Below are 26,180 nucleotides of genomic sequence, written 5' to 3'. Positions count from 1 at the left end.
GACAGCCACAGACTTGGAACAAAAATTGAATTGAATTGAATTTATTGTCACATGTACCGATGCAGAGTGAAAAGCTTTGTCTTGCGAGCAATACAGGCAGATCACATAGTTAAGTAGCAAAGATAAGTAAATAATAGGTAAACAGTGGCAAAAACAAAAACACAGGTACAGGCGAATGTTGAGAGTTTGAGAGTCCATTCAGTATTCTAACAACAGAAGGATAGAAACTGTTAGAAAACTGCTGGTGCGTGTGTCCAGGCTTCTGTACCTTCTCCCCGATGGTAGAGATTGTAGAAAAACATTGCCAGGGTGGGGTGCTGGCAGCCTTTCCTTGAGAGCTGGCCTGGTAGATGGATTCTGTAGATGGGGGATTGGCCTTTGTGATTGTCTGGGCCAAGTTCACCACTCTCTGTAACCGTCTCCGATCTTGAATGGTGCAGTTGCCATTCCATGTAGTGATACATCCAGACAGAATGCTCTCAATGGCGCACCTATAAAAGTTGGCAAGGGTATTTGCCATCATGTCAAATTTCCTCAGCTGTCTGAGGAAGAAGAGACGTTGTTGAGCCTTTGTGTGTCCACATGAAGAGTCCAAAAAACCTTGTTGTGGATGATCACTCCCAGGAGCTTGACACTCTCCACTTGTTCCACCTCTGTGCTGTTAATATGTAGGGGGGCAAAATTATACATTTCACTGACTTTATGTTGAAAACCTTTGGTCATTGGCATCAGAACTTAAATCTGCCTTCATTTTATTCCCACATCTCTAGAATCAGCTCATTGAATGTGTACCCTGACAAGTTTACTCCTTCCTACACTGATCCCACTTTGCCACACTAGGCCCATACCCATTGAATGTTGTTATTCTTCAATTCTCATCCAGTGCATGCTTAAAGGTTGTGAGGTTTCCTGCCTGAACTACCATTCCAGGTGGTGCATTCCAGATCCCATCACCCTCTAGGTGAAAAGTTTTTTCCTCAAATCCTCTCTAAACCTCCTGCCTGTCATGTTAAAATTGTGCCCCCTCATTATTGATACTTCCACTAAGACCAACAGTTGCTTTCTATTCACCCTGTCCATATCCTCCTAAACTTATACACCTCTATCAGGCCTCCCCTAAACTTTTCCTGCTACAATGAAAACAACCCAAAATTATCCAGCCTCTCTTCATAACTGAAATGCTCCATCCCAGGTAAACTCTTCAGTTGGAATTACCAGATGGATGATCCATCTCAGCCTCCTCCAGTGGTCCCCAACATCACAGATAGCAGTCTTCAGCCAATTCCATGCAATCCATGTAATATCAAGAAATGGTTTGGGCCATTGGATAGTGCAAAGGCTATAGGCCCTGGCAACATCTCAGCAATAGTACTGAAGATTGTGCTCCAGAATTTACAGCTCCCCTAGCCAAACTCTTCCAGTACAGTTACAACACTGACAATGTGGAAAATTGGCCAGGTATGTCCTGATTACAGAAAGCAGGACAAATCCAACTCAATCAATTACCATCCCATCAGTCTACTCTCAATCATTAGTAAAGTGATGGAAGATGTCATCAACAGTGCTATCATGCAGCACCTGCTTAGCAATAACCTGCTCAGTGACACCCAGTTTGGGTTCCGCCAGGGCCACTCAGCTCCTGACCTCATTACAGCTTTGGTCCAAACATGGTCAAAAGATCTGAATTTCTGAAGTGAGGTGAGAGTGACAGCCCTTTAATCAAGGCTGCATTGGCTGAATGTGGCACCAAGGCACTCAATCAAAACTAGAATCAGTGGGTATCAGAAGACAAATTGTCTGCTGGTTGGAGTCATACCGGATGTATAGGAAGATGACTGTGTTTTTATTTGCAGATCAGTAATCTCAGTTCCAGAACATCTATGTAGGAGTTCCACAGAGAGGTGTCCTAGACCCAACCGTCATCAACTGTTTTATCAATGACCTTCCCTGCAACATCAGGTCAGAAGTGGGGATGTTCCCCAAATGACTGCACAATGTACAGCACCATTCGCAACTTCTGAGATATTAAAGCAATCCATATTCAAATACAACAAGATCTGGGTAATACCTAGGCTTGGACTGACAAGTGGCAAGTAGCATTTGTGCTACAAATGCCAGGCAATGACTTTCTTCAGTAAGAGACAATCTAGCCATCCACTGCCTATTGACGTTCAATGGTATTATCATCACAGAATTCTCCCACTGTCAACACCTTGGGGATTACCAGGAGCTGAACAGGACTTGCCACATAAATGGAATGGCCACAAGAGCAGGTCAGGGGCTAGGAATACTGCAGCAAGTCAGTCACCTCCTGACTCCCCAAAGCCTGTCTGTCATCTACAAGGCAGGTTTGGATGGAATTCTTTCCACTTGTCTGGATGGGTGCAGCTCCAAAAACATCAAAAAGCTTGACATTATCCAGGACAAAGCAGACCACTTGATTTGCACCACATCCATAAATATCCATTCCTTTCATGACTGATTCTCAGAAGCAGCTGTGTGTGCTATCTGCAAAATGCATCGCAGAGATCCTGAGATAGCATGTTCCAAACCCACAATAGCTTCCATCTAGAAGGATAAGAGCAGCAGATACATGGGAACACCTGCAAGTTTCCCTCCAAATCAATCAGCATCCTGACTTGGCAATATTTTGCCGTTCCTTCACTATTGCTAGGTCAAGATCCTGGGATTACTTCCCTAAGGTCATTTTGGGTCAACCCATTGCATGCAGACTGTAGCGTTTCAAGAAGGCAGCTCACCACCTCCTTCTCAAGGGAATCTAGGGATGGGCAATAAATGCTGGTCAGCCAGGGGATGCTCACAAATTAATAAAAAGAAACATCGTGGTGAACCTCCTTTGCATTGCTCCAGTACAGTTGCTTCCTTTCCTTGCCTGATGACGGTTGGTGATGTCTGCTGGGATCACAGTTTGTGAATGTGTACAGGCTTGCTAGAATCTCTTCTGGAGTGCAGCCACCAATCTATCTCCACTAATAATATTCAAGTAAGGAAAGACATATGCCCCCACAAAGGAGTTAATGAGTGGCTGAAAAGGGACAAAGAAATGGACAGTAATGTTGAATTTTCTTTAGTAGTTTCACAAATTTGGGTTGATCTTTTGAGTGATCATGCCTGATGTAGATCTTTACCTGATGGGAGCATATGTAGGAATATCTGTAATTTTCCATCCAAAAAAAACCAAACATTTTGCCTAAGATTCCTTGATGTGTGCATTCATAAAATCAGCCCAATTGATTTAAGTTTCTTTCTTGCAGTTGGAACCAAGCTATGCATGAATCCATTTTAAAGGCCTTGCATGTGAATTCACTGAAACATAACCTGGATTCTATCTGAGCTTTGCACAGATGTACTGTATTTGTTTTCACAAGATATCCAGCCTCCATTTGATGCTTGACTTTGAAGTGGGTCCAAAGTTAAGTGGTTTGTGGCTGGTTTTGAGTTTGATGGTCTGCAGTGCTGTGGTTAGTTTAGGCTTTGGATTAGGCCGAAATACCTAAAATGAGAATAAGTTCTGTAACTTCAGTTTAAAACGTTCACAAATACAGCATCTTGTATAAATGACACAGCTTAAGATCAGATTTTGTTATTGATTTTATGATTAAGTTTTGAGGATAGAAGGTAGAACATGCTGATTTATTAAGTATTTTGAGAACATAAAAAAAAATTAAGGGTCCATGATGCAGTGATAGTATCCCTACATCTGGACCACAGAGTCTGAGCTTAGGGCCAACCTGTCACAAAAGTGTGTCATTATATCTCTGAACAGGTTACACTTAAAAAAAAGGATTGCTGGGACACTGACACTTGGTAGGTAGGAGGCAGAGATATGTAATGCTGCGTTCTGTGAATAAAACCCTCATCCAAAAAAGATTAGTGACTTGTTTAGTGTCTGGCTTGAATCTATTTAACCAGCTTGTGACAGAATTTACATTGGTACAAACATATTTCCAGAATGAAGTTTTGTTCTGATGAAGTGGTAGTGCAATACAGAGTGATGCCAACAACATGGGTTCAATTCCTTCACTGGCTGAGGTTACCGTGAAGTGCTCTCCTCCTCAACCTCTCACCTCACCTGTGGCATGGTGACCCTCCAGTTAAATCACCACCAGTCATCTCTGTCTGATGAGAGAGCAGCCCTATGGTTCATTAAGACAACGAAAACTTTACCTTTACTAGTGCTGGGAAATAAAGCACTAGTTTTGAACATTTATGGCATTTATTTCTGCAAGGTTTTTACCAATTATCCATTGTTTTTTTCACTGGAAGATCTACAGAAACTCCAAAGACATGATGTAATGCTGTTCCTTTGGTATTTGCATTAATTTCCTGTCAAAGTTATGCCAATCAAGAGAAATTCCATGACCTATCATTCATCTGAAATATTATCTCTGTTATTCTCCACAGAGGCTACCTGATCTTCTGTGTATTTCCAGCATTTGCAGTTTGTATGTTAGCTTCCTAGCAGCTGCAGTCTTTTGCTTTTGTAACAGGAAAGGAGCACTGGAATCTTAAACCATCCTTTGCTGTCTCTATAATTCTGGGTCAGACGGCCCAATTCAAATTTAATCCACACTTACTGGTATGACTGTCCTGGGAAATTAACCCCTTGAGAACTAGTCATAAGATCCGAAATGCCAAAGAAAAATTCGGTCAGTTTGCTTTCTCTCTGTCCTCACACTCTTCGCCTCCCTTACTCTGTTTCTTCCCACATTGCCTTCTCACTTGCTACCTCTATTTCTCTATCTTTCTTCTGTCAATCTCTCTCTCTCTCTCTCTCTCTCTCTCTCTCCCCCTCCCTTTCCCTTTCTCTTTCACCACCTCTCCTTCCTCCGCCACTCCCTCCCTGTCATTTTCTTTTCCTCCTTATTCTCTTTCTCTGTCTCTCCATTTCACCCTTCTCTATTTATCACCTGACTAGTGGATACTGCAGGTCATTTCTCCTGGTTAGGTGAGATCAGGAACAAGCCTGTTTGTAATGGCTTCTGTGATTGAACAGACTGTCGAATCCAGAAAAGGCAGTGCTGCACTGTGCTACCAACATTCATGTCAAAAGGGATTCATTAGATTCCAGAATAGGAAGCTGGAGCAGATGGATAGGAGGTATGTGAGGTAACTACTTCAGCTTGCACAAATGAATTTTTAAAAATGCTGCTGTGGCTAAAATAGACACTTCAGAATTTAACCAGAACAAAGTCAGGAAATAGTGACCCTCTTATCAGCAGCAGAGCTTTGGCAAATCTTCCAGAGTTATGGATAATGACAGAAACATGAATTAAGCTTCAATGACATGCTGTCAGTAATGTGGGCAGGAGGAGATGCTATCTATTTCTGTAGACGGATATTTTATAAAGTAGCCGTCAGTGAGAGCCAGATGGTTTATATCTCACACATTCAGTGAAGTTTATTTACTCAACATTTGAGCCTCAAGTACATGTACAGTGTTTAAAATGTGTCCAGCTTCACGATGGATAGAATTTAAAAATTCTCAGTTCTCTGTGCCCTGCTAAAGTATATGATGTTTTCTTTTCATGCATGTCTGATATTTAAATTATGAATTTTCCAACAAAAACCATGAAACCTCTCATTCATTATGAAATAGAAGTCATATTTGAGTCCCATTGTCTTCATTTTCCTAGCTATCTCTGTATCCTCTCCCATAAACAGCGCCACGAAATACTTTCTCTTTCAGCATCTCCAAAGGGACCCTTCCCTCTGTCACACTCTGGTTGACTCAGTCACTCCCAACATCCTCCACACCACCTCTGCACACATTTAGCAGATGAACCAGTGATTAATGTGTTCTGCGCAAACCTCTTTTAAACTAATATACTGTATTTGCTCCTTGAACTGTGATTTGTTCTAAATTGGAGACATCAAGTACTGATTGAATGACTACATTGTGGAACAGCTCATTCAGTCCACAATTTCAGTCTCAAAGCTTCCAATTGCCTGTCATTTTAATCAAGAGCAGAAGCAGGCTATTTGATGCTTGTGCCTACTCCATCAGTTGTTAAACCTAAAAATCCATAAAATAGGAGCAAGAGTAGCAATTCAGCTTTTTGACTTTACTCCATCATTCAATATGATCATGCTTAATCATCAAACTCAGTGTCCTGTTTTGCCCTCTACCCTTTGATCCCTTTATCTCTAAGAATTAAATCCCTTTCGAAAACATAAAATGTTTTGACCTCAACCGCTTTCTGTGCAAGAATGTTCCTCGGGCTCACCAGTCGTTGAGTGAAGAAATTTTTCCTCATCTCAGGCATAACTGGTCTGTATCCATAAATTGTGACTCCCCCTAGTTCTGAGCTTCCTGGTCATTTGGAACGGTTTATAAACCAGTTTGAGGCAGCAGGCTGTGGGGGAGGTGGGGGGGGGGGGGGGCGTCATCTCTGCCAACTGTTTGCCTTTCCTCAGTGATTACCTTAACATCCAGGTATCATTGGAGAGGGGGGACATGGTGCCCATCAATGTTCTTGATGTCTTTAAAGAGAGGTGGGCATCCTGGGGATACAGTACTATATTTCTCCCTCCAACTCCATTTTATTCTAGTTCCCCCCATCTCTTTCTTTCCCTCTCTCTCTCTGTTTCCTCCCCCCACTTTCCTCTCACATTTGTTGGTTTGCATCATTCTTAACTGGCTTTGCTTGTAAATATTGAATTGACAACACTGGTGTTTTGGTTTTGGTGGTTTGTGTTTAAAAAGGAAAGAAAAAGTGATTTGGTGTTGAGAAGGTCATTCAGTTATATGTGACAGCAATTCTGGATTCAGAAAATAAATAAAAGTCAACCCACTTGAAGGCTTTTGTGACACAGTGATAGTGATCCTACATCTGAGCCAGGAGGCCTGAGTTCAAGTCCCACCCACTCCAGAGGTGTGTAAGCACGTTCCTCAATGGGTTGATTGGAAAAAAAAGCAACAACCCTGCTCCCCATAGTTTATTGTAACTCCCTTTTTTCTTGCAGCCAGACCAATCCCATTTCCATGCAATTTTACATGCTAGTATCTTAAATGGGACCTTATTGAAATCCTTCTGAAAGCCCAAGTAACCCACATCCACTGGCTACCCCTTTATCAACTCTACTAGATGCATCCTCGAAAAATTCCAATAGATATATAGAGCATAATTTCCTTTTCCTAAATCCATGCTGACTATAAGATCATGGCTGATTTGAGAATAGTCTCAACTCGATATTATTCACTGACCCTCACAGCCTTTGACTTCTTTGTGAATCAAAAAACTCAATTAACAGACTTCAATAAATTCAGTGAGCAAGACTCCACTGCTTTCTGTGGAGAAGAATGCCACACTAATTACCTTCGGACTGATACCTTCTGTATCTGCCTTAATTTAAAGATAAAAGATAAAAGTCCCTCTCGCAAAAGAAAATATCCTCCTGGCCTCCACCCTATCAGGTCCTCACAGGACCTTATATGTTTCATTCATCTGAGCTCCAATAGGTACAGTCCTGACTTGTACAACTTTTTTTTCATAAGATGAGCCCTTTATCCCAGAAATGGTTCAGGTGGACCCACCCTAAGCTGCTTCTAAAGCAATTATATCCTTTTTCAACAAAAAGCAGGACAAAGTATTTCAGATGTGGTCTAACCAAGGTTTGGTTTAGCTGCAGTAAAACATCCATACTTTTTTCCATTTTGTTCCTGCAATAAATGCCAACATCCCATTTGACACCCTAATGACTTGCTGTAGCTGCTTATTAACTTTTTGTGATTCATGGATTAGGGCACCCAGATCCTTCTGTACCATAAAGTTCTGCAACGTATCTCCATTTAACTAGTGTACTATTTTTCTATTCTCTTGCCAAAGTCAACATTTTCCCATGTTATACTCACGTGTCAGATTTTTGTCCACTCACCTATTACCTATCCTGGTAAGAAATTTAGCTACACTACAGTCAGTCCTTTCATTTAAGCTATTGATATAAATTGTAAATAGTTGAGAACCCTGTGACACTTCACCAGTTACAGCTTGCCAAACCAAAAAAAACCCATTTATCTGTTTTTTGCTTTCTGTGAGCTAACCACATTTTACCTGTGCTAATATGCCCCCAGCAACACGAGCTGTTATTTTGTGTAATAACCTTTGATGGTGCACCATTTTAGATATCCAAGTACACCACATCTACAGGTTTCCCTTTTGCTACTCCCTCACAGAATTCTAAATTGGTTAAAAATACTTTTTCCTTTTGTAGAACCGTATTTACATTGCCTGATCCGGTTATGTACACTGCTACAACCTTCTAATAATGGGATTCTAGCAATTCTCGACTTTCCTCTCATTCCTATCTCTCTCAAAGTTCTATTGAAACTCACTAAATACTTGAGGAGCAGTACCTTTCCTTTTGATTTTCCAACTCCTCTTTCCTTTTGCTTACTCAGACCTACTAAATATTTGACTTCTTCCATTCTGACACCATGTCATCAGCCTGAAATGTTAACTCTATTTCTCTCTCCTTTGCTGCTGCTTGACCTGATACATATTTATAGTGTTGTTTTTAACTGAGAGACTAAAATGGGACCTTGATCAGATTGGCTGAGGGGCCAAGAAGTGGCAGATGGAATTTAATTTAGATAAATGTGAGGTGCTGCATTTTGGAAAGGCAAATCAGGGCAGAAACTATACACTTAATGGTAAGCTCCTGAGGAGTGTTGCTGAACAGAGACTTTTAAGTGCAGGTTCATAGTTCCTTGAAAGTGGAATTGCACATAGACAGGGTAGTGAAGGAGGAGTTTGGTATGCTTGTTGGTGAGTGCATTGAGTGCAGGAGTTGAGAGGTCATGTTGTGGCTATACAAGACAAAAGGGATCTAAGGGGCAACTTTTTCACACAGAGGTTGGTGCATGTATAGAATGAGCTGCCAGAGGAGGTGGTGTAGGCTGGTACAATTGCAACATTTAAAAGGCATCTGAATGGGTATATGAATAGGAAGGGTTTGGTGGGATATGGGCCAAATCCTGACAAATGGGACTAGATTAATTAGGATATCTGGTTGGCATGGACGAGTTGGACTGAAGGGACTGTTTCCATGTTGTTCAGCTCTATCATACTATGCTGTATCAGCAGCACCTATTTTTATTTTGCTGTTAGTTCAGTTATGTTCAAAAAAGTTGTGCATAAAGAAAGATAGCACTTACAAGGTACACAAAAAAAACTTCAAAACTCCAGCTCAGTTTTGCAATTTTTAATTTTGCTGAATTAAATGTCTTTGAAAAGATTTGTGCTCTTGTGCTAATACGTATAGTGCCAGTTCCTGAGGTCCAACAAATCCAGGCATAGTAGTGAACACAATTTGTAGCTTTTTTCTCTGATTCCTGATGATAGGTTGGCTTTTCTGTTCAGAACTAAAAATGCAGTCAAGATCAAATTCTTCTGAAACTTGACTTGATACAGTATGCCTGATTGCTTTTTTTTGTGCCTGTTAAATATTTAATGTGTAACATTCTCAAACCTCTCTGACTTGAATGTACATTGCTTGTGTGAACTTCAATCTTCTACAACTTCAGGGATATTCTACCTCGAAAGACAGAGATACCTAATGTGAATAACCTAGCAATATCGCTAGCATTAACATGTGTCAAATGGAGTATACATCTAGGGAACAATGATGACTGTGTTTTAAAAGTTATTTCTTAGCTGTAGAATTTTTGGAATGTTCTGAGGTCATGAAAGCAACCAAATAAATACAAAATATTCATTCTGTGTAGTGTATATTTAAAGAGTTTAAATAATTTGATTTCCACATTATTTGCAAAAAAACAAACTGGTTATTAAATACAGAAATATTATGAACCTATTGGATTTGGCATCTACAGGCCATAGTTGTTCAACTGCCATCTCACATGATGGATGGGCAGTTCCTCTTTTATATTATACCCTCTTGGTTACATTTCTTTCACCTTATTTTCACAGAAGTGAACAAGCTAAATACCAAAGTTTAGAATCCACTCACCCTGAATGAATAAGTAATGGATTCATTTAATCATTAAGTGGATGCACTATCTACTTCATGTCAGTTGGAGGCAGTGTGATGTCGATGGCACCCTAGAGAACTTGTTTAGACATGGTATATATACCATGCAGTAGAATTCCAAACCAAACTCAGTGAATGAGAAATGTTTATTGTGATATTGAGAGGAGGGTTTTGCTTTGTGTGTTCTATAGAATAAATAAAAGTCTTTATTTTGCAGATTTGCTACCAAGGAGAAGAACGGGTTGCTCTTGTATAATGGACGTTTTAATGAAAAACATGACTTTATTGCCCTGGAGATTATTAATGAACAGATCCAGTTAACATTCTCTGCAGGTAATTTGTTCTTCAGTGTCTTACTGTGATACAGGACAGGTGTTTCTGTGCTTTGTTTGGAGAGTTGATGATGTTGCCTTTTTTTCAAATAATCATGAAACTAATTGTAAGTCAGTGCCATCCCTTGATGTTAATAGCTGAGATCATGTTATCCTTCTGTTGATTTTCAACCCTAGCCATTTGCCCCAGTGTTCATTGATACCAGCTCCTTGTTTAATAACACATATTTTTCTCCTGATTTTCCCATTTTAACCTCATTACCAAAAAAATAGTTTCTGCATCTCATTCTTGATGAGGAACGATTATGCTCCTTGACAGAGGCTTTGGCTATGACTAATTTAGACTCTTAATTCGAAATAGGAGAGGAGACCCCAACTAATTTTTTATCATTCATCCGTGGGCTAAATGAAGCTGCTTGTGTGTGTGTGTGTGTGTGTGTGTGAGTGAGTGAGAGCCCTCATCTGATGTTAGTTGAGACTTTCTTGACATTCAGATGTCTTGGTATGAATGTTTAAATTCAAAATTAAATTGCATCCATTTATGTTAACATGTGCTGTTGACTGTAATTTATGCTATTTCTGTCTCTGCTGAGTCTATCTTTTTATACTGTGCAAATTCAACAATTGTGGAAGGCTGAACATGTACAAGATTTAGGCTTTTCAATTGTATACATACCATTAAAGCAAGTCACATTTTTGTAAATTCAGTGTTTATTCTAGAAGTGTCAAGTCACAATTCCAAATCTGGCTGCAGCTCCCATATATACACTGGAGTAATAGTTGATCTTGTGTAAAAGTCAACCCCTGATCTTTGGCCAAAACATTCCTTAGTTTTACATGTATCATGTATAACTTTGACCCACCCACAATGCTTCTAGGCTGTGAAGCAAACTTCTAAATAGTTAATTGATTGATTGCTGTCTGTTTCTCTGGGGAAGGGTGTGGCATCACCTCCTTGTAATTTTTTTTCCCCAGTATCATTATTGGCAATTCTGCAGAACTGGATGAATTTCAAACCCTCAAAATTAATCTTGTTGATATATAAGTTGATCCCCTACCTTTTTTGCCGAAAGGGTACATACTGTGTCCTTGATGCCAGTGTGAAAAACAGCCTCTGCTTAAGTTGACAGATAGTGGTACTCCATTGTTAAAAGGCTAGGTTAAATATCTTTCCTAAATAAATCTTGTAGAATTTTGCAGGACTGCCAAGAGTATTGTTAGTTTATAAACTGGTCTTTAGTGACATTTGTTGGAGGCAACTCAGTAACCCAAGGACACTTAGGACCAGTATTACAGATGGGGCAATAACATTCCAAGCTAAAGTCATGGAATGATAAATCAAATTTTGTAATTTCTGGAGGCAACTTCTTCCTACTTTTTATTGAATACAAACTACAGTTAATGATCTTAACATATGTACAGCACACTTGCATAATATTCTCTCAGCTGATCTCATATTAGCATTAATCCAGTGGTTTTGTTCAAATGGCCATGCTGGAAATTTGTCCACTAATGTTGCTATTAGTAAGCTTTAGGCTGTACTGTGTGTGAACTCTTTATGAATCCATCCCACATTTTACACTCTGTTGTGGAATTACAGACTCTTGCGCAGTTTGCCTGACTTGAATTGCTGTTGCTGTTGCTTTTGGTTGATTGCAGTGACTGTGATGAAACCTGTGGTTTCGATTATCATTCATTTCTTCTGTCGTAAAATTCATTGTGAGGTGAATACTGATAGAGGAAAAAAGAAGTTAAATGTAGGAAATGACTTTTAAGTATAAAAATACCAAGAGTGGATGATTAGTTTCTATATTAGGCATTTTGTTTAAAGCTCGATGTACAGAGTCTTGTAGATGTTGTAGACATGATAATGAACCTGCAGTTGCTTTTGATATTCCCATATCTTATGTGGTGCACCCTGATCAGTGAGACTTTAACTTAAAGAAACAAACTTGCTGTTAATATAAAATAAGTGTCAGATGAAGAAATGTATTCAAATTTATTATAGGTGTGTAAAATCTTGGCTAATTATGGTTTAGTAGATCTCATCTTCCAGCTTTCAGTTTCTCCATTGATTCCAATGAGTGAATTCATACAATGAAATCCCACAAAGTGGAACTAAAGGCAGGAAATACTGGAACTTTTCAGCAGGTCAGGCAGCATCTGTGGAGAAAGAAATGTGGCTCACTTTTCAGGTTGATGGCTTTTCATCAGAAATGGTTGACTCTGCTCTTCTCTCTACAGATACTGTCTGACTTGCTGAGTGTTTTCAAGCATTTTCTGTTCTTGGGTTAGCTGTTCAATTCCAAGCTGAAGCTGCAGGGGACACCAAAGTTGGCTTTGATGTACAATATTTGCTTTCTTATACAATGTTGGTGCATTAGTGAAGAGAACTAGAAAAGTTCATAAAACCTTAAAAACTCACATTGAAAGTTTCCATTGTGGCTCCGCATGCCTAGGCTGAAAGAGAGGAGGAAAATTGTACAGGGTTTTCTGCCACGATATCTGCCCGATGTAGTTGCTTGTTGATGCTAATGGATGGTGGAAACAGGCTCCATCCTGCTGATTATTGTCAATAAGTACACTTCTAACTGTCAGATCTATGCAACAAAGCACCTGCAAAAAAAAAACAAAAGGAGTTGTGGGGTAAGAAATCTGGGGAACTTTAGAATTTAATAAAAATCAAAGCAAAGACTGGCTCAGTAGTCTTGAGGGGCTGGATGGTCTACTCCTTCTCACACGACTAGTAACAGCTAATTAAATGTATCATTTGTTTTTGTTTCAAAACAGGGGAGTCAACAACTATGGTTACCCCATTCATCCCAGGAGGCGTGAGTGATGGCCAGTGGCACACGGTCCAGCTTCAGTATTACAACAAGGTTAGGAAACAGTTGTTCAATTGCAGAACTCAAAAGATGTTTATGATTTGTTATATTGTCTTATTCACCAGTCCTGGAGCAAGATTCAAAACAGTTTATTCATCAAGGATTTGCAACAGCTCATTAATTAAAGTTGTTCTCATTTCAATGTGTTGTGTGTGAAGATGTTTCCTAGTCTTTCTTTGCTCATACTACAGAGAACACACTATTGGGATTAAATTGATTTTAGATCCACTTCTTGGGCCTCAAGAGCCATCATCTCCTAAAGTATACAGCCCTCAGAAGACCACTTGACAGGTAAACTAGGGAGACAGCCAAAAAGACACAATAAAAACTGTGACTGGGCTTGGTGAACCTGCAATGTTTAAAGTTGTGGTGGGACTTTTCACTTATGATCTGTTCAGTCTGTTAACCAGTGATAAATCAATTTATTTCCACTTCATTTATAACTCTTGTTTTGTAGCCATTCTAAAAAAAACCCAAAAAGGTCCTTCTGATTGATTGATTGGTACAGGCACTATTACACCCACAGGTGATTTGTTTCTGACTTGGGTATTTGGTGCATCCCATCAATTAGGTTAGAGGCTTTTTGCTGACATTGTATTTCTTTTTATTGATGTTGTTTTGCAGATGTTTAGATAGGTATTTTGCTTTGCAAGTTATTTTTCCCTGTGTATCTAAAATAGTTGTTTTTAACATCAGACGATCAAACTGTGATGTTTCTCTTCACTTCACTTCTGCCGTGTTGAGTATTTTGGCAAGTCTGTCCTGTTGATTTCCTGTTTTTTTTTGTAGCCTGATATCTGATTGATATTACTTATTATATGCTGCACACTTTTTATTATTTTCCTTGTGAGGAAAGTGTGTATCTGTCATTCTTCTCGAATGTCTGAATATCAGACAATAGACAATAGGTGCAGGAGTAGGCCATTCTGCCCTTCGAGCCTGCACTACCATTCAATATGATCATGGCTGATCATCCTTAATCAGTATCCTGTTCATGCCTTATCTCCATAACCCTTGATTCCGCTATCCTTGAGAACTGTATCCAACTCTTTCTTAAATGAATGAAGAGACTGGGCCTCCACTGCCCTCTGGGGCAGAGCATGCCATACAGGCATCACTCTCTGGGTGAAGATGTTTCTCTTCATCTCTGTCCTAAATGGTCTACCCCGTATTTTTAAGCTGTGTCCTCTGGTTCGGGACTCACCCATCAGCGGAAACATGTTTCCTGCCTCCAGAGTGTCCAGTCCTTTAATAATCTTATACGTCTCAATCAGATCCCCTCTCAGTCTTCTAAACTCAAGGGTATACAAGCCCAGTCACTCCAGTCTATCAGCGTAAGGTAGTCCCGCCATTCCAGGGATTGACCTTGTGAACCTACGCTGCACTCCCTCAATAGCCAGAATATCTTTCCTCAAATTTGGAGACCAGAACTGCACACAATATTCCAAGTGTGGTCTCACCAGGCCCTGTATAGCTGCAGAAGAACCTCTTGTTATGAAGGCCAGCAAGCTATTAGCCTTCTTCACTACCTGCTGTATGCTTACCTTCATTGACTGGTATACAAGAACACCCAGATCTCTTTGTACTGCCCCTTTATCTAAATTGATTCCATTTAGGTAGTAATCTGCTTTCCTGTTCTTGCCACCAAAATGGATAACCATACATTTATCCACATTAAACTGCATCTGCCATGCATCTGACCACTCACCTAACCTGTCCAGGTCACCCTGTAATCTCCTAACATCCTCCTCACATTTCACCCTGCCACCCAGCTTTGTATCCTCAGCAAATTTGCTAATGTTACTATTAATGTCATCTTCTATATCATTAATATATATTGTAAAAAGCTGCGGTCCCCCCACTGGGTCACTGCCTGCCATTCCGAAATGGAGCCGTTTATCACTACTCTTTGTTTCCTGTCAGCCAACCAACTTTCAATCCAAGTTAGTACTTTGCCCCCAGTACCATGCGCCCTAAATTTGCTCGCTAATCTCCTATGTGGGACTTTATCAAAAGCTTTCTGAAAGTCCAGGTACACTACATCTACTGGATCTCCCTCGTCCACCTTCAGAGTTACATCCTCAAAAAATTCCAGAAGATTAGTCAAGCATGATTTCCCCATCATAAATCCATGCTGACTCTGACCTATCCTGTTACTACTATCCTGATGTGTTATAATTTCATCCTTTATAATAGACTCCAGCATCTTTCCCATCACTGAGGTCAGACTAACAGGTCTATAGTTTCCTGCGTTCTCTCTCCCTCCTTTCTTAAAAAGTGGTACAACAGTAGCCACCCTCCAATCCGCAGGAACTGATCCCAAATTTATCAAACTCTGGAAAGTAATCACCAATGCATCTACAATTTCTCGAGCCACCTCCTTCAGTACCCTGGGATGTAGACCATAAGGCCCCGGGGACTTATCAACCTTCAGACCTAACAGTCTCTCCAATACCAATTCCTGGCAAATGTAAATTCCCTTCAGTTCAGGTCTTTCAGCCACTGTTACCTCGGAGATTGCTTGTGTCTGCCCCAGTGAACACAGATCTGAATTACCAATTCAATTCTTCTGCCATTTCTTTGTTCCCCGTAATATATTCCCCTGTTTCTGTCTTCAAGCTCCCAATTTTAGTCTTAACCATTTTTTTTTGCCTTTCACATACCTAAAAAAGCTTTTACTATCCTCCTTTATATTTTTGGCCAGTTTTCCTTCGTACCTCATTTTTTTCTCTGCATACTTCCTTCTTAGTAATCCTCTATTGTTCTTTAAAAGCTTCCCAGTCCTCAGTTTTCCCACTTATCTTTGCTATGTTATACTTTGTCTCATTTAACTTTATATGTTTCTTAACTTCCCTCGTCAGCCACGGCCACCCATGCCTACTCTTAGGATCTTTCTTCCTTTTTGGAATGATATGATCCTGCATCTTCTGCATTATACACAGAAATATCTGCCATTGTTCCTCTACTGTCATCCCTGCTAAGGTATTGCACCATTGAACTTTGGCCAGCTCCTCCCTCATACCTCCATAGTTCCCTTTTTTCAACTGAAATATTGTCACTTCCAATTGTACCCTCTCCCTCTCAATTTGCAGATTGAAGCTTATTGTATTATGGTCACAACTTCCCAATGACTCCTTCACTTTGAGGTCCCTGATCAATTCTGGTTAGTTGCACAATACCAGATCCAGAATTGCCTTCTCCCTGGTAGGCTCCAGCACCAGCTGTTCTAAGAATCCATCTTGGAGGCACTCCACAAAGTCTCTTTCTTGAGGTCCAATACCATCCTGATTCTCCCAGTCTACCTGCATGTTGAAATCCCCCATAACAACTGTAGTAACATCTTTGCGACAAGCCAATTTCAGCTCCTGATTCAACTTACATCCGACATCCAGACTACTGTTTGGGGGCCTGTAGATAACTCCCAAGAGGGTTTTTTTTACCTTTAGAATTTCTCAGCTCTATCCATACTAACTCTACATCCTCTAATTCTCGGTTCCTCCGCGCAAGGGACTGAATATCATCCCTTACCAACATGGCCACCTCACCCCCTCTGCCCGTCAGTCTGTCCTTACGATAGCATGTGTAGCCATGAATATTCATTTCCCCAGGCCCTGTCCACTTGAAGCCACGTCTCAGTTATCCCCACAATATCATTTCTGCCAATTTCCAAAAGAGCCTCAAGCTCATCCATCTTATTTCTAATGCTTCATGCATTCATATATAGTATTTTAAATTTGTTACTGCCCTCACCCTTCCCATCAACTCCTATTTCACTCAACCTTACAGCATGATCCTTTTTTGAGTTTTCTGTTTCCTTGGTACAGTTGTCTTTCTTGACTTCCCTTGTTCTAACTTTCCCTTCAATTTCCTTCTTAAACATCCAGTTTGTCCCCTTCCCCCCCACGACTTAGTTTAAACATAGCTGTGTTGCAGTAGCAAACCTGTTCCTGGGGCATGCTTAAGAGGAAATTGGGAAGGTGAAGAGGGGATATGAGATAGTCTTGGCAGGAGCTGGAAATTCTCATTCATGGTGAGTATTGGTTACTGAACTGTGTTTGTTGGGTGTAACTTCTGGTTTGATTCACCTATGAATAACCTCCATTTTAAGTGATTTCAAAGATTTGCAAAAAAATCATTGCTTGACTTTTTCTATATGGCCTCTACCAGAAATATTTGTATCTTCCGTAAACACAGGTGAGATGCCAGAGGCTTGGGGGATGGCTAATGTTCTGCCTCTTTTTAAAGAGAGGCTGTAAGGAGAAGCTTGGGAACTATAGACCAGTCGTCTGACGTCAGTGGCAGTTGAATTGGAGGTCATTCTGAAAGATAGGATTTACGTGCATCGGTGAGGCAAGGTTTGATTAGGAGTAGTCAGCATGGTTTATGTGAGGAGAAATCGTATCTCACAAACCTGATTGAGTTTTTTGAGAAAGCAACCAACAAGATTGAGGGCAGAGTGGTAAAGCCTTTGTCAAGGCTCCGCATGGTAGACTAATTAGTAAAGTTAAATCACGTGGGATTCAGGGTGAGCCTGCCAATTTGGACTTAAAATTGGCTTTATGGTCGGAGATGGAAGGCTGTTTTTTTTTGGACTGGACTCCTGCAACTAGCAGTGTTCCATAGGAATTGGTACTGTATCCACTTTTGTATGTAGATGATTTGGATAAGAATATAGCAGGCATGATTAATAAGCTTGTGGATGACAGCAAAATTGGTGGTATAGTGGATAGTGAAAGTTATCTAAGAAAAGAGATCTTGATCTATTGGTCAAGTTTTGAGCAGTGGCTGATGCAAGTTTAATTTGGATAAATGCGAGGAATTGAATTTTGGTAAAACAAACAAGGGCAGAACTTATACAATTAATGGTAGAGGCGAAAGTGAGGATTGCAGATGCTGGAGATCAGAGTCTAGACTAGAGTAGTGCTGGAAAAGCACAGCAGGTCAGGCAGCATCCAAGGAGCAGGAAAATCGATGTTTCGGGCCCAAAACGTCAGTTTTCAATTAATGGTAAAGCCCTGGCTAGTGTTGTAAAACAGAGAAACCCTAGGGGTTCAGGTATATAATTCTTTAAAATTTGCATCATAAATAGACAGGGTGGTGAAGAAGGTGTTTAGCATGCTTGCCTTCATTGCTCAGACCTTTGAGTATAGAAGTTAGAACGTAATGTTGAGATTGTACAGGATACTGATTAGGTCTCTTGTGGAGCAGTGTGTGTAGTTCTGGTTGCCATGCAATAGGAAGGATATTGTTAAACCGGAGAGGGTTCAGAAGGGATTTACCAGGATGTTGCCTGGAATAGAGGGTTTGAGTTATAAAAATAAGCTGGATAGCATGGGACTTTTTTCACTGGAGTACAGGAAGTCAAAGGGCGACCTTACAGAAGATTATAAAATCATGATGAGCATAGATAAGATGAATAGCAAAGGTCTTTTCCCTAAATGGTGGGGGGTGGGGGAGTTCAAAACTGGGGAGCATTTTTTTAAGGTGAGAGGAAAAATATTTTAAAAAGAGTGTTTAATGTGTGGAATAAACTGCTAGAGGAAATAGTGGATGCAGGTACAGTTATAACATTTAAAAGATATTTTGAGAAGTAAATGAATAGGAATAGTTTAGATGGACTCGGCAGGTGGGACTAGCTTAGTTTGGGAACATGGTTGACATGAACTAGTTGGACTGAAAGGGTCTATTTCCAAGCTGTGTGACTCTATGACTATGTTTTTATGACTAATGATGAACAACATATTTGGCATTGAAAAGATAAGTTTACATTTGTGGAGTATCCTATTTCGCATTTGTATGATTAAAAAAAAAATTATTTGCAAATTTATGGAATTTCAGCTCCAACCTCTGTTTTGGTTTACTTAAAATTATAAAATGTGGATGGTAAAACCCAGCAAAAACTGTATGGTTTACTGTTGGTGAGAATTCTTTGGTGTGATTGGCTGTTTAGCCAGCTTGATGACTGTCCAGTTGCTGGATACCAAAGATCCCTGATAGCTGAAGTTAGTTACAGGAAAGGGGAAAAGATCACTTGATCTTTGTGAGCAGCTTTCTTTGAAATCAGTGGCTGGAACTATTTGCTTTTCATTTATTTGCGGGATGTGCGTGCCATTGGCATTTATCATCCATCTCTAATTGGCCTTGAGAAGGTAGTGTTGAGCTGGTATCTTTGAAATCAATGAGGAAATGGAATGGAGAATGTTGTGAGAGTTTGTACTAGTCAATTAATTCATTTTCAGAATTTTCAGTTTCTTCCCAGCTGTTATTCGACTTCTGAATGGACCCGTCCAATTTTACATTTAAAGTTGATCTCGCTCTCTCGGCACCTTGTTTGCAACCATAACATTGTATTCTCCACTCTGTTTTGTTATCCTAATGCACTTTGTATGGTATGACCTGCCTGTGCTGCACATAAAACAAAACTTTTCACTGTGCCTCGGTACATGTGACAATAATAAATCAAATCAAATTTTCCTCTTGTCAGAGTGAGAGTAAAAATAATATATTTATAAAGAGGCTTTCTCTCAAAAATTAATTCATTAGCATTGGAAAACAAAGAAAATAAATCCTACTATTTAAAATAACCATTCTTACATTTTTTTTAAATGAGCATTGTACCTTGTGTGTGTTTTCCTAACTTGCTGGGGGAAATCTTGCTGTTAGTTCTTTCTGATAATTATATGTGCGTCCTGAGCAGACCAAGCCATCAGCAGGCAGATAGTGCCTTTCAGCTAGAGATTTCCTTCACAGCATGTTGCAAAAATACAATTATAACAATGGGGGTCCAATTTAAAATTTTCCTTGGTTCACTTTAGCATTCTGAATTTTACTGCAATCAATGAAGCTCTGAAACATCCTTAAGTAATCAAAATGTGAACATTGAAGGCTACAAAATTTCATAATTATATATATGAGCATACATAGTTCAGATACAAGAATATGCACTCGTGTGTGAAAATAGATACATGTGTCTGTGCATGTGCAATACTCAAAAAATACACCAACACAGCCAGAACAAATTATTATATTTTGAGTTTGTTCTGAAATTTTTGCTGTTCTTTTTAGTTGTGTGATCAAGCTCCTAAACATTTTTCCAAATACAGAATGCTTTATCAATTTCAACACTTAACAGTTGCAGGTTTGAAAGAAGACTTGCCTGTTATTGCGCCTAGATCGAGGAAAACTGTGGAGGAAGGATGGAGCAGATTCTGTTCTGAGCATACAATTCTCACGACAGGGTTTGCCCCCAGGCACTGTGCATGTCCAAAGCTAATAAGAGGGAAATATGGCTCTTGATACTGTCTGAGTAATGAATACTAGTATTTCAGAGATGCATACAGAACAATTTTGCAAAATTGGAAACACGCTGTCTTCGTTGATGGAATATGGTCAGACTCCTCAGAGGATTACAAATGACACATTTGCATGCTTCACTGCACCTGACCTGGGAAGCCTATCTAAGCAGGACCCATTTCACTTTGAACATCCTCTCATTCAGCAGATGATTTCTGGGAGACTACATAGCAGAACACAGCTCTCAAAAGAGCAAAAGTATTCATTTGGAAAATCTGAATTCCAATAAAATTGATGTTGAGTGAAGGTTTTTCAGTGTCTAATAAAGCAATGTGTGGGAGTAGGCTAGCTCATAGAGGTTGAAAACAGACATCTGACAATATTTGTAATATTAGTTGACAGCTGTGAATGCAGCACTGGCACAGTTAGTGGTATTCTCCATTCAAAGCCCAATTGTTACTAGTGCTGTTCTTGCAGACTTGCTATAATTAAGCTTCCTTGAACTACAAGACCTCCTTAATTATGTACTGGCTGTCAAAATAGGTTCTTTTGCCAATTGACAGGGAAGTCATTTTGAAATAACTGATAATATTCTTATTAATTGAGTTCATAAGTTGATCACAATATAAGTGCATTCCTTTTATTGAAATGGCTCTTTCTAAAGATTGCCTCTGTAATAGGATTTACATTTTTTGCATTGCTGATTACCTTGTCAAAATGGTTCTGCAACTTGATTTCATATGTGCATTTGACAGTTTATGATATTGAAAAGTAATGCAGACTGACATGGAAGTGCTAAGCATTTCCAACAGTGAAGAAATCCCTCAGTACAGTACTGGAGTGTCAGCCTTGGGTTTTTTTTGCACTGAAATTTTGACAGTATGGCAAAGTATATTACTGAACAAACATTGTTCCAAACAGACTGTAATCAAAATTTGACAGAAATTAGAAAAGCTTTTCTATTACTTATTGAAGCTAAAGTTTCAATATGTTGGACAAATTCATTTTCTCATGGATCCTGCTGCAATAATTATTTGAGGGCACTGTAATATTGTAAAGGAAAAAAAGTATAGAATGGTATGGTGTCATTAAAGAAGATTGAGGTAAGAGCTTAAGATTGGAAGAAATGAAAGCATGCATAGATCATTTGGTCTCTTCATCCTGCCCTGCCATTCATTAGTTCCTTAAATCCACTTTACTGGCTGTCTCCTGTAATCCTTGACTCCATTATAGATCAAAGTAATATGGTGTCAAAAATTGGTCATGTGAGCTTCACAGTGAAATATTCTTCCCTGTACCAATATCAATTTGGTGTAATAAGTGTTTCTATTTCATGCTCTGATTTTCAAGTCATCGGACTTCAGCCTACTTTCATCATGAATTTGCATCCACACTTCATTTTTGTGTTGTCAAATTACTGTGACAATTTTTGAGCACAAAAGTTAAGGCTGACACTCGGCGGCTGTACTGAAGAAATTCTGTACAGTTGAAAATGCGATCTTGAAAATGTGAAATGGGTAGTTGCAAACCTGCTCTGATACTATTCAAAAGTGTCCTACAGAGTTAGCCCCTCCGTCTTGATCAATATCTATATTTAAATCTATTTATCCAAAAGAACAAATATTTGGCCTTTACTGTTGTTTATTTGTTTTATTTGTATATGTGTCTTGCTTTTAAGAATTCACCTTTAATGACTCCATGCGCTGTGTATACAATGGTTTTATGTAGAATTCACAGAAGTATTGTATTGGCATTGTCCCTCTGTCAAGTTTAGTCAATGATAAATAACGTCTGTAAACATTTGGACACTTGGTGTTTTGTATGAGATTAGAGTCCACGAGTGTGGAAAATGGTTCACTTCTCTTTGCCTTGTGCTCGTCATCAAATTCTGGTATGTTGTTACTTCATGTATCAGCCGCTGGTATGATGCCAGGAGTTATCTTTTGTAGTTTGTAGATATTCCTTGTTGGGTGCGTTGTAACCCAGGATAAATCCCAATCTGAGAATAACATCTCTGACATGCTGAAGTGTTTACAGGATACTTCCGCCCAGCTCACAAAGATAACTGAAGAGATGAAAGAGGGATAAAAAAGGAAGCAGGATGAACTACAAACTCTGTATCATCAATTCCATGAAAGTATTGCTAGTTTACAGGAAGATCTAGAGCAACCCACATGTAAAACTGATGATCATGCTCAGTAGGAGCACCAACAGAAACATGAGCTAGAGTTCAAAACAGTGCTAGAGGCAATGGCAAACTGTCAAAAACTGGGGGAAAGATGCACAGTGCACACACTGAGAAGCTGCAGTCTGCTCATTAGTCCTTTCAGAAGTAAATACCAGCAATAAAGCTTTGGTGAAAGAACTGAAGCAGGACATAAAGAAAACCAAACAATCAAAACTGCAAGCAGAAATGGTCCGTGTTTCCGAGAAATCCAAAAGAAAACAATTGGAGAGGTCTGACAGTTAGTAGAGCAAGGTAGGAAGGAGATATTTTACAGTCTACTTCCATCACAGCTATTATGTTATGGAAGGAGTTATAACATCTGTTTTCTTCACCTGTTGGACTTTTTAACTTGCATTTGATCAGAAACTGTTGCACTTTTTGGAACAGACTTGTTATTTTTGAAGGTTTACTAATGGAACTGTTGGTGTCAACCTTATCTTTTTGCAGTCCCTGGACACGGCATGGTATGTGAACATGAATCTTTTCACATCTTGTTGGAGGATTGTATTTCCTTTTGCTCTTATGCTGGGACACAGAGGAGGATTTCATATTTTACAAGAATAAATTGGACTTCCTTGAGATGTCATAGAGCATTATTTTCTCCTATGCATTTTCCTTTCTTTGGAATTGGCATCTGGAATTTTGAAAGTGAGCTGATCAAACATATTACTAGATATTGAGCAGTTTTCATTATTTTGATTTGGAATAAAATGGTTCTTGGCATTCCTAGTACAAGTCATCACAAGTTTGAACCCTGACTGATCGTCAAATCCATCTGCTCCTGTTAGTCATGTTTTACTCGTTCCTGAGGGGGGAGGGTGAACTTAGAAGTTCACAACAAAGCACTCGGAATGTGAAATACGAAGTGTAGTCTTATCCCTTTCGAGTGCACCTGTTATCTACATGACGTCAGAACCTAATCATGTAATTTCTTCAAGGTGAAGGGTTGGAACACAGTACCACTTAAAAGGGCTCAGTTAGAAACTCAGTAGATTCATTTAAGATGCGTCTGGATAAATGCATGAGTAGGTGGGGCGTAGAGGGATACAGATGCTCAGGAATTGACCAACAGGTTCAGACAGTACATTTGGATCGGCTCAGGCTTGGAGGGTCAAAGGGCCTGTTCCTGGGCTGTAAATTTCCTTTGTCCTTTGTTCTTTGAAACAGAAGTGGAGAAAATAGACAAGAATGGCCGGTTATTCTTTTCACATTTTAGCACCTTTTCAAACAAGTAATTAATTGGAGTGGTGGGGAGTTTTGTAACTTACTCCAGGTGTTTGGACTTTGTGGGTCATGTAGAAGCATGCCATGAGGAACCACTAATCAAAGACAATCTACTAACTGTGCTGCATTAGCTTGCAACACATGATGCAAGTTTGGGTGCCTGTTTGCTTTTCAGACATTTGCTATTTGCAAGATTGTGTGCAAGACCCAATTTCTGATAGAAGCTGGGAAGAATGTCAACTTCTATTGGTAACACAAAATCCATAGATGATCCTTACGCATTCCTCATAATTTCTGATCCTAGCAGGCCTTAGAATTTAGACCTAGCTTATCTCTGAGGCAACAGGTCATTCCAAAATTTTAGGATCGCAAACTCTCAACAGGACAGTTCAATAACAAAACAGTTTAAATATGAAAGGGATATTTGAAAGGACAGGCATCTGCTGACTCAATAGATGCAGACTTAAAAATTATGAACTTGGCAGTTACAGACCTTCTTTAACTTCTGGCAAGGCTGATTTATTTTACTTTATTTTGCAAAAAGAGATAACCTATTGTAGTAAGAAAAACTAGGAGACTGGCAATGAGTACTTGTATGATGACAGCAAAATTACTATATTTTGGTTATTGTATTCACTAGTGGTCCAATTTATTTAACACATGCCATTGTTGTATTTAACATCCAAAGAGAGTTAACCGCATGTGAATTTGCACAAACTTTTGCAGTCATGACTTCTTATGTCACTTACTGTGTCTTCAAACATTCTCACCTCCTGAGCTTTATAGACCTTATTTCAAGGCATTAGCTGACCTCAAACTCACAATTCCAATGTTAATTTTATCACTTTTGCTCTCACCTTTTGGGTTTAAAAAACATCGTATTCAGTATTTCATTTACTGTAACATTCTTGTTGACATTGATCTGAGCAATAGATACTAGTACACAGTACTGTTATAAACTTGCAGTGTTATTACATTGCTTTCTCCTTGTATGCAAAATCTTTTAAATTTAGAGTTAGGCCAAGAATAAAAACAATTACTGTACCTAAAACTTTTTTTATTCAGAAAAGCCAAATGTGGGTCTTCTGGTGCAATGATAGTGACTCTAAAGCTCTGGTTCAAATTCCTCTTTAGGACTTGATGGCTGAGGAAGGTGCATTCATAACATGGCCAAACAAATTTACAATCAAGATAAGGAATGCAAAATAATGTGTTGCATAAAACATTGTGTGCCAATAGCATTGTAACATTAAGCAAAGGAGGTAACCTTGTAATACAGCATGGGGTTAGGACTGTTTGGTTGTTACATGCACCAACAGCATGAGTTAAATCGTCTTTCCAACATCCACCAATGATCGATAGATGTGGAAGAGATTCCTGGTCAGCCGTGTGATACAAAGAAATTAGAGCCACTACCATCACTATCTATAGCTCAAGGCTACAACATGCATGTAAACATATGCAGTGACTCTGACTTCTTGACTCAGCTCACTGGATAGCTGGTGTTGATCAGATTGGTGTCAATAATATTGCATTTGATCCCCGTTATGGTATGTTTGGATTGGGATCTTTCTTCTTGGCCTGCTTGTGATAGAGATTGTGGCACTGAATGTTGGGCCTGGTATTGGTCAAAGAACTCAAGAAGGACAATTGGATTCACTTTTGGTATGTGTCCTTTTGCTAATCATCTTAAAATCTTGAGAGCTGATGGTTGATACATTTATATTTTTTTTCAGTTCCGTTTGTTGAAATATTCATGAACACTGCTGTTCTCCTGAGTTTTAAAAAAAACTGCTCATGCTAGTGAGAAGGGGAGACCACAAGCATACACTGAAAAATACATCATGTATTTTTAAATATCTGAAAGGGCACAGAGCCAATTCAATGGATACAGACTTTAAATATGATGAACTTTGCAATTAAAGACCTTCTTAAACTTCTTTGCAAAGGAGATTTTATTTTGCTTAATTTTGTAAGAAGAAACAACATTTTGTAGTGATGATGGCTAGGAGGCTAATAATGAGCACTGGTGCGATGACCGCAAAATTGCTGCAGTTTGGTTATTGTACTCACCTGTGGCCAATTGATTTAACTTGTGCTGTTGGTGTATATAACACCCAAACAGTGCTAACCCAATGCTGTATTACAAGGTTACCACCTTTGCTTAATGTTACAATGCTATTGGCGCACAATCCTTGACACAAC

The 26,180-nt window shown here is 39.3% G+C and overlaps 1 protein-coding gene across 4 annotated transcripts in view; it reads left to right on the top strand.

The window, feature by feature from the left end:
- Positions 1 to 26,180, top strand: part of celsr2 (cadherin, EGF LAG seven-pass G-type receptor 2) — a 327,026-nt gene that overhangs the window by 187,325 nt on the left and 113,521 nt on the right. For all 4 annotated transcript variants that reach the window (XM_072563587.1, XM_072563585.1, XM_072563586.1 and 1 more), the window contains exons 4-5: positions 10,232 to 10,347; positions 13,137 to 13,225. In XM_072563587.1, the coding sequence (XP_072419688.1) occupies positions 10,232 to 10,347; positions 13,137 to 13,225 (205 nt within the window). The remainder of the gene's footprint in view (positions 1 to 10,231; positions 10,348 to 13,136; positions 13,226 to 26,180) is intronic.

The sequence above is a fragment of the Chiloscyllium punctatum genome, chromosome 45, assembly GCF_047496795.1.
Source record: "Chiloscyllium punctatum isolate Juve2018m chromosome 45, sChiPun1.3, whole genome shotgun sequence".
In the NCBI taxonomy this organism is placed as follows: Eukaryota; Metazoa; Chordata; class Chondrichthyes; order Orectolobiformes; family Hemiscylliidae; genus Chiloscyllium; species Chiloscyllium punctatum.
The sequence above is the reverse complement of the archived record's forward strand: the minus strand, read 5'-3'. Positions and strand labels throughout refer to the sequence as shown.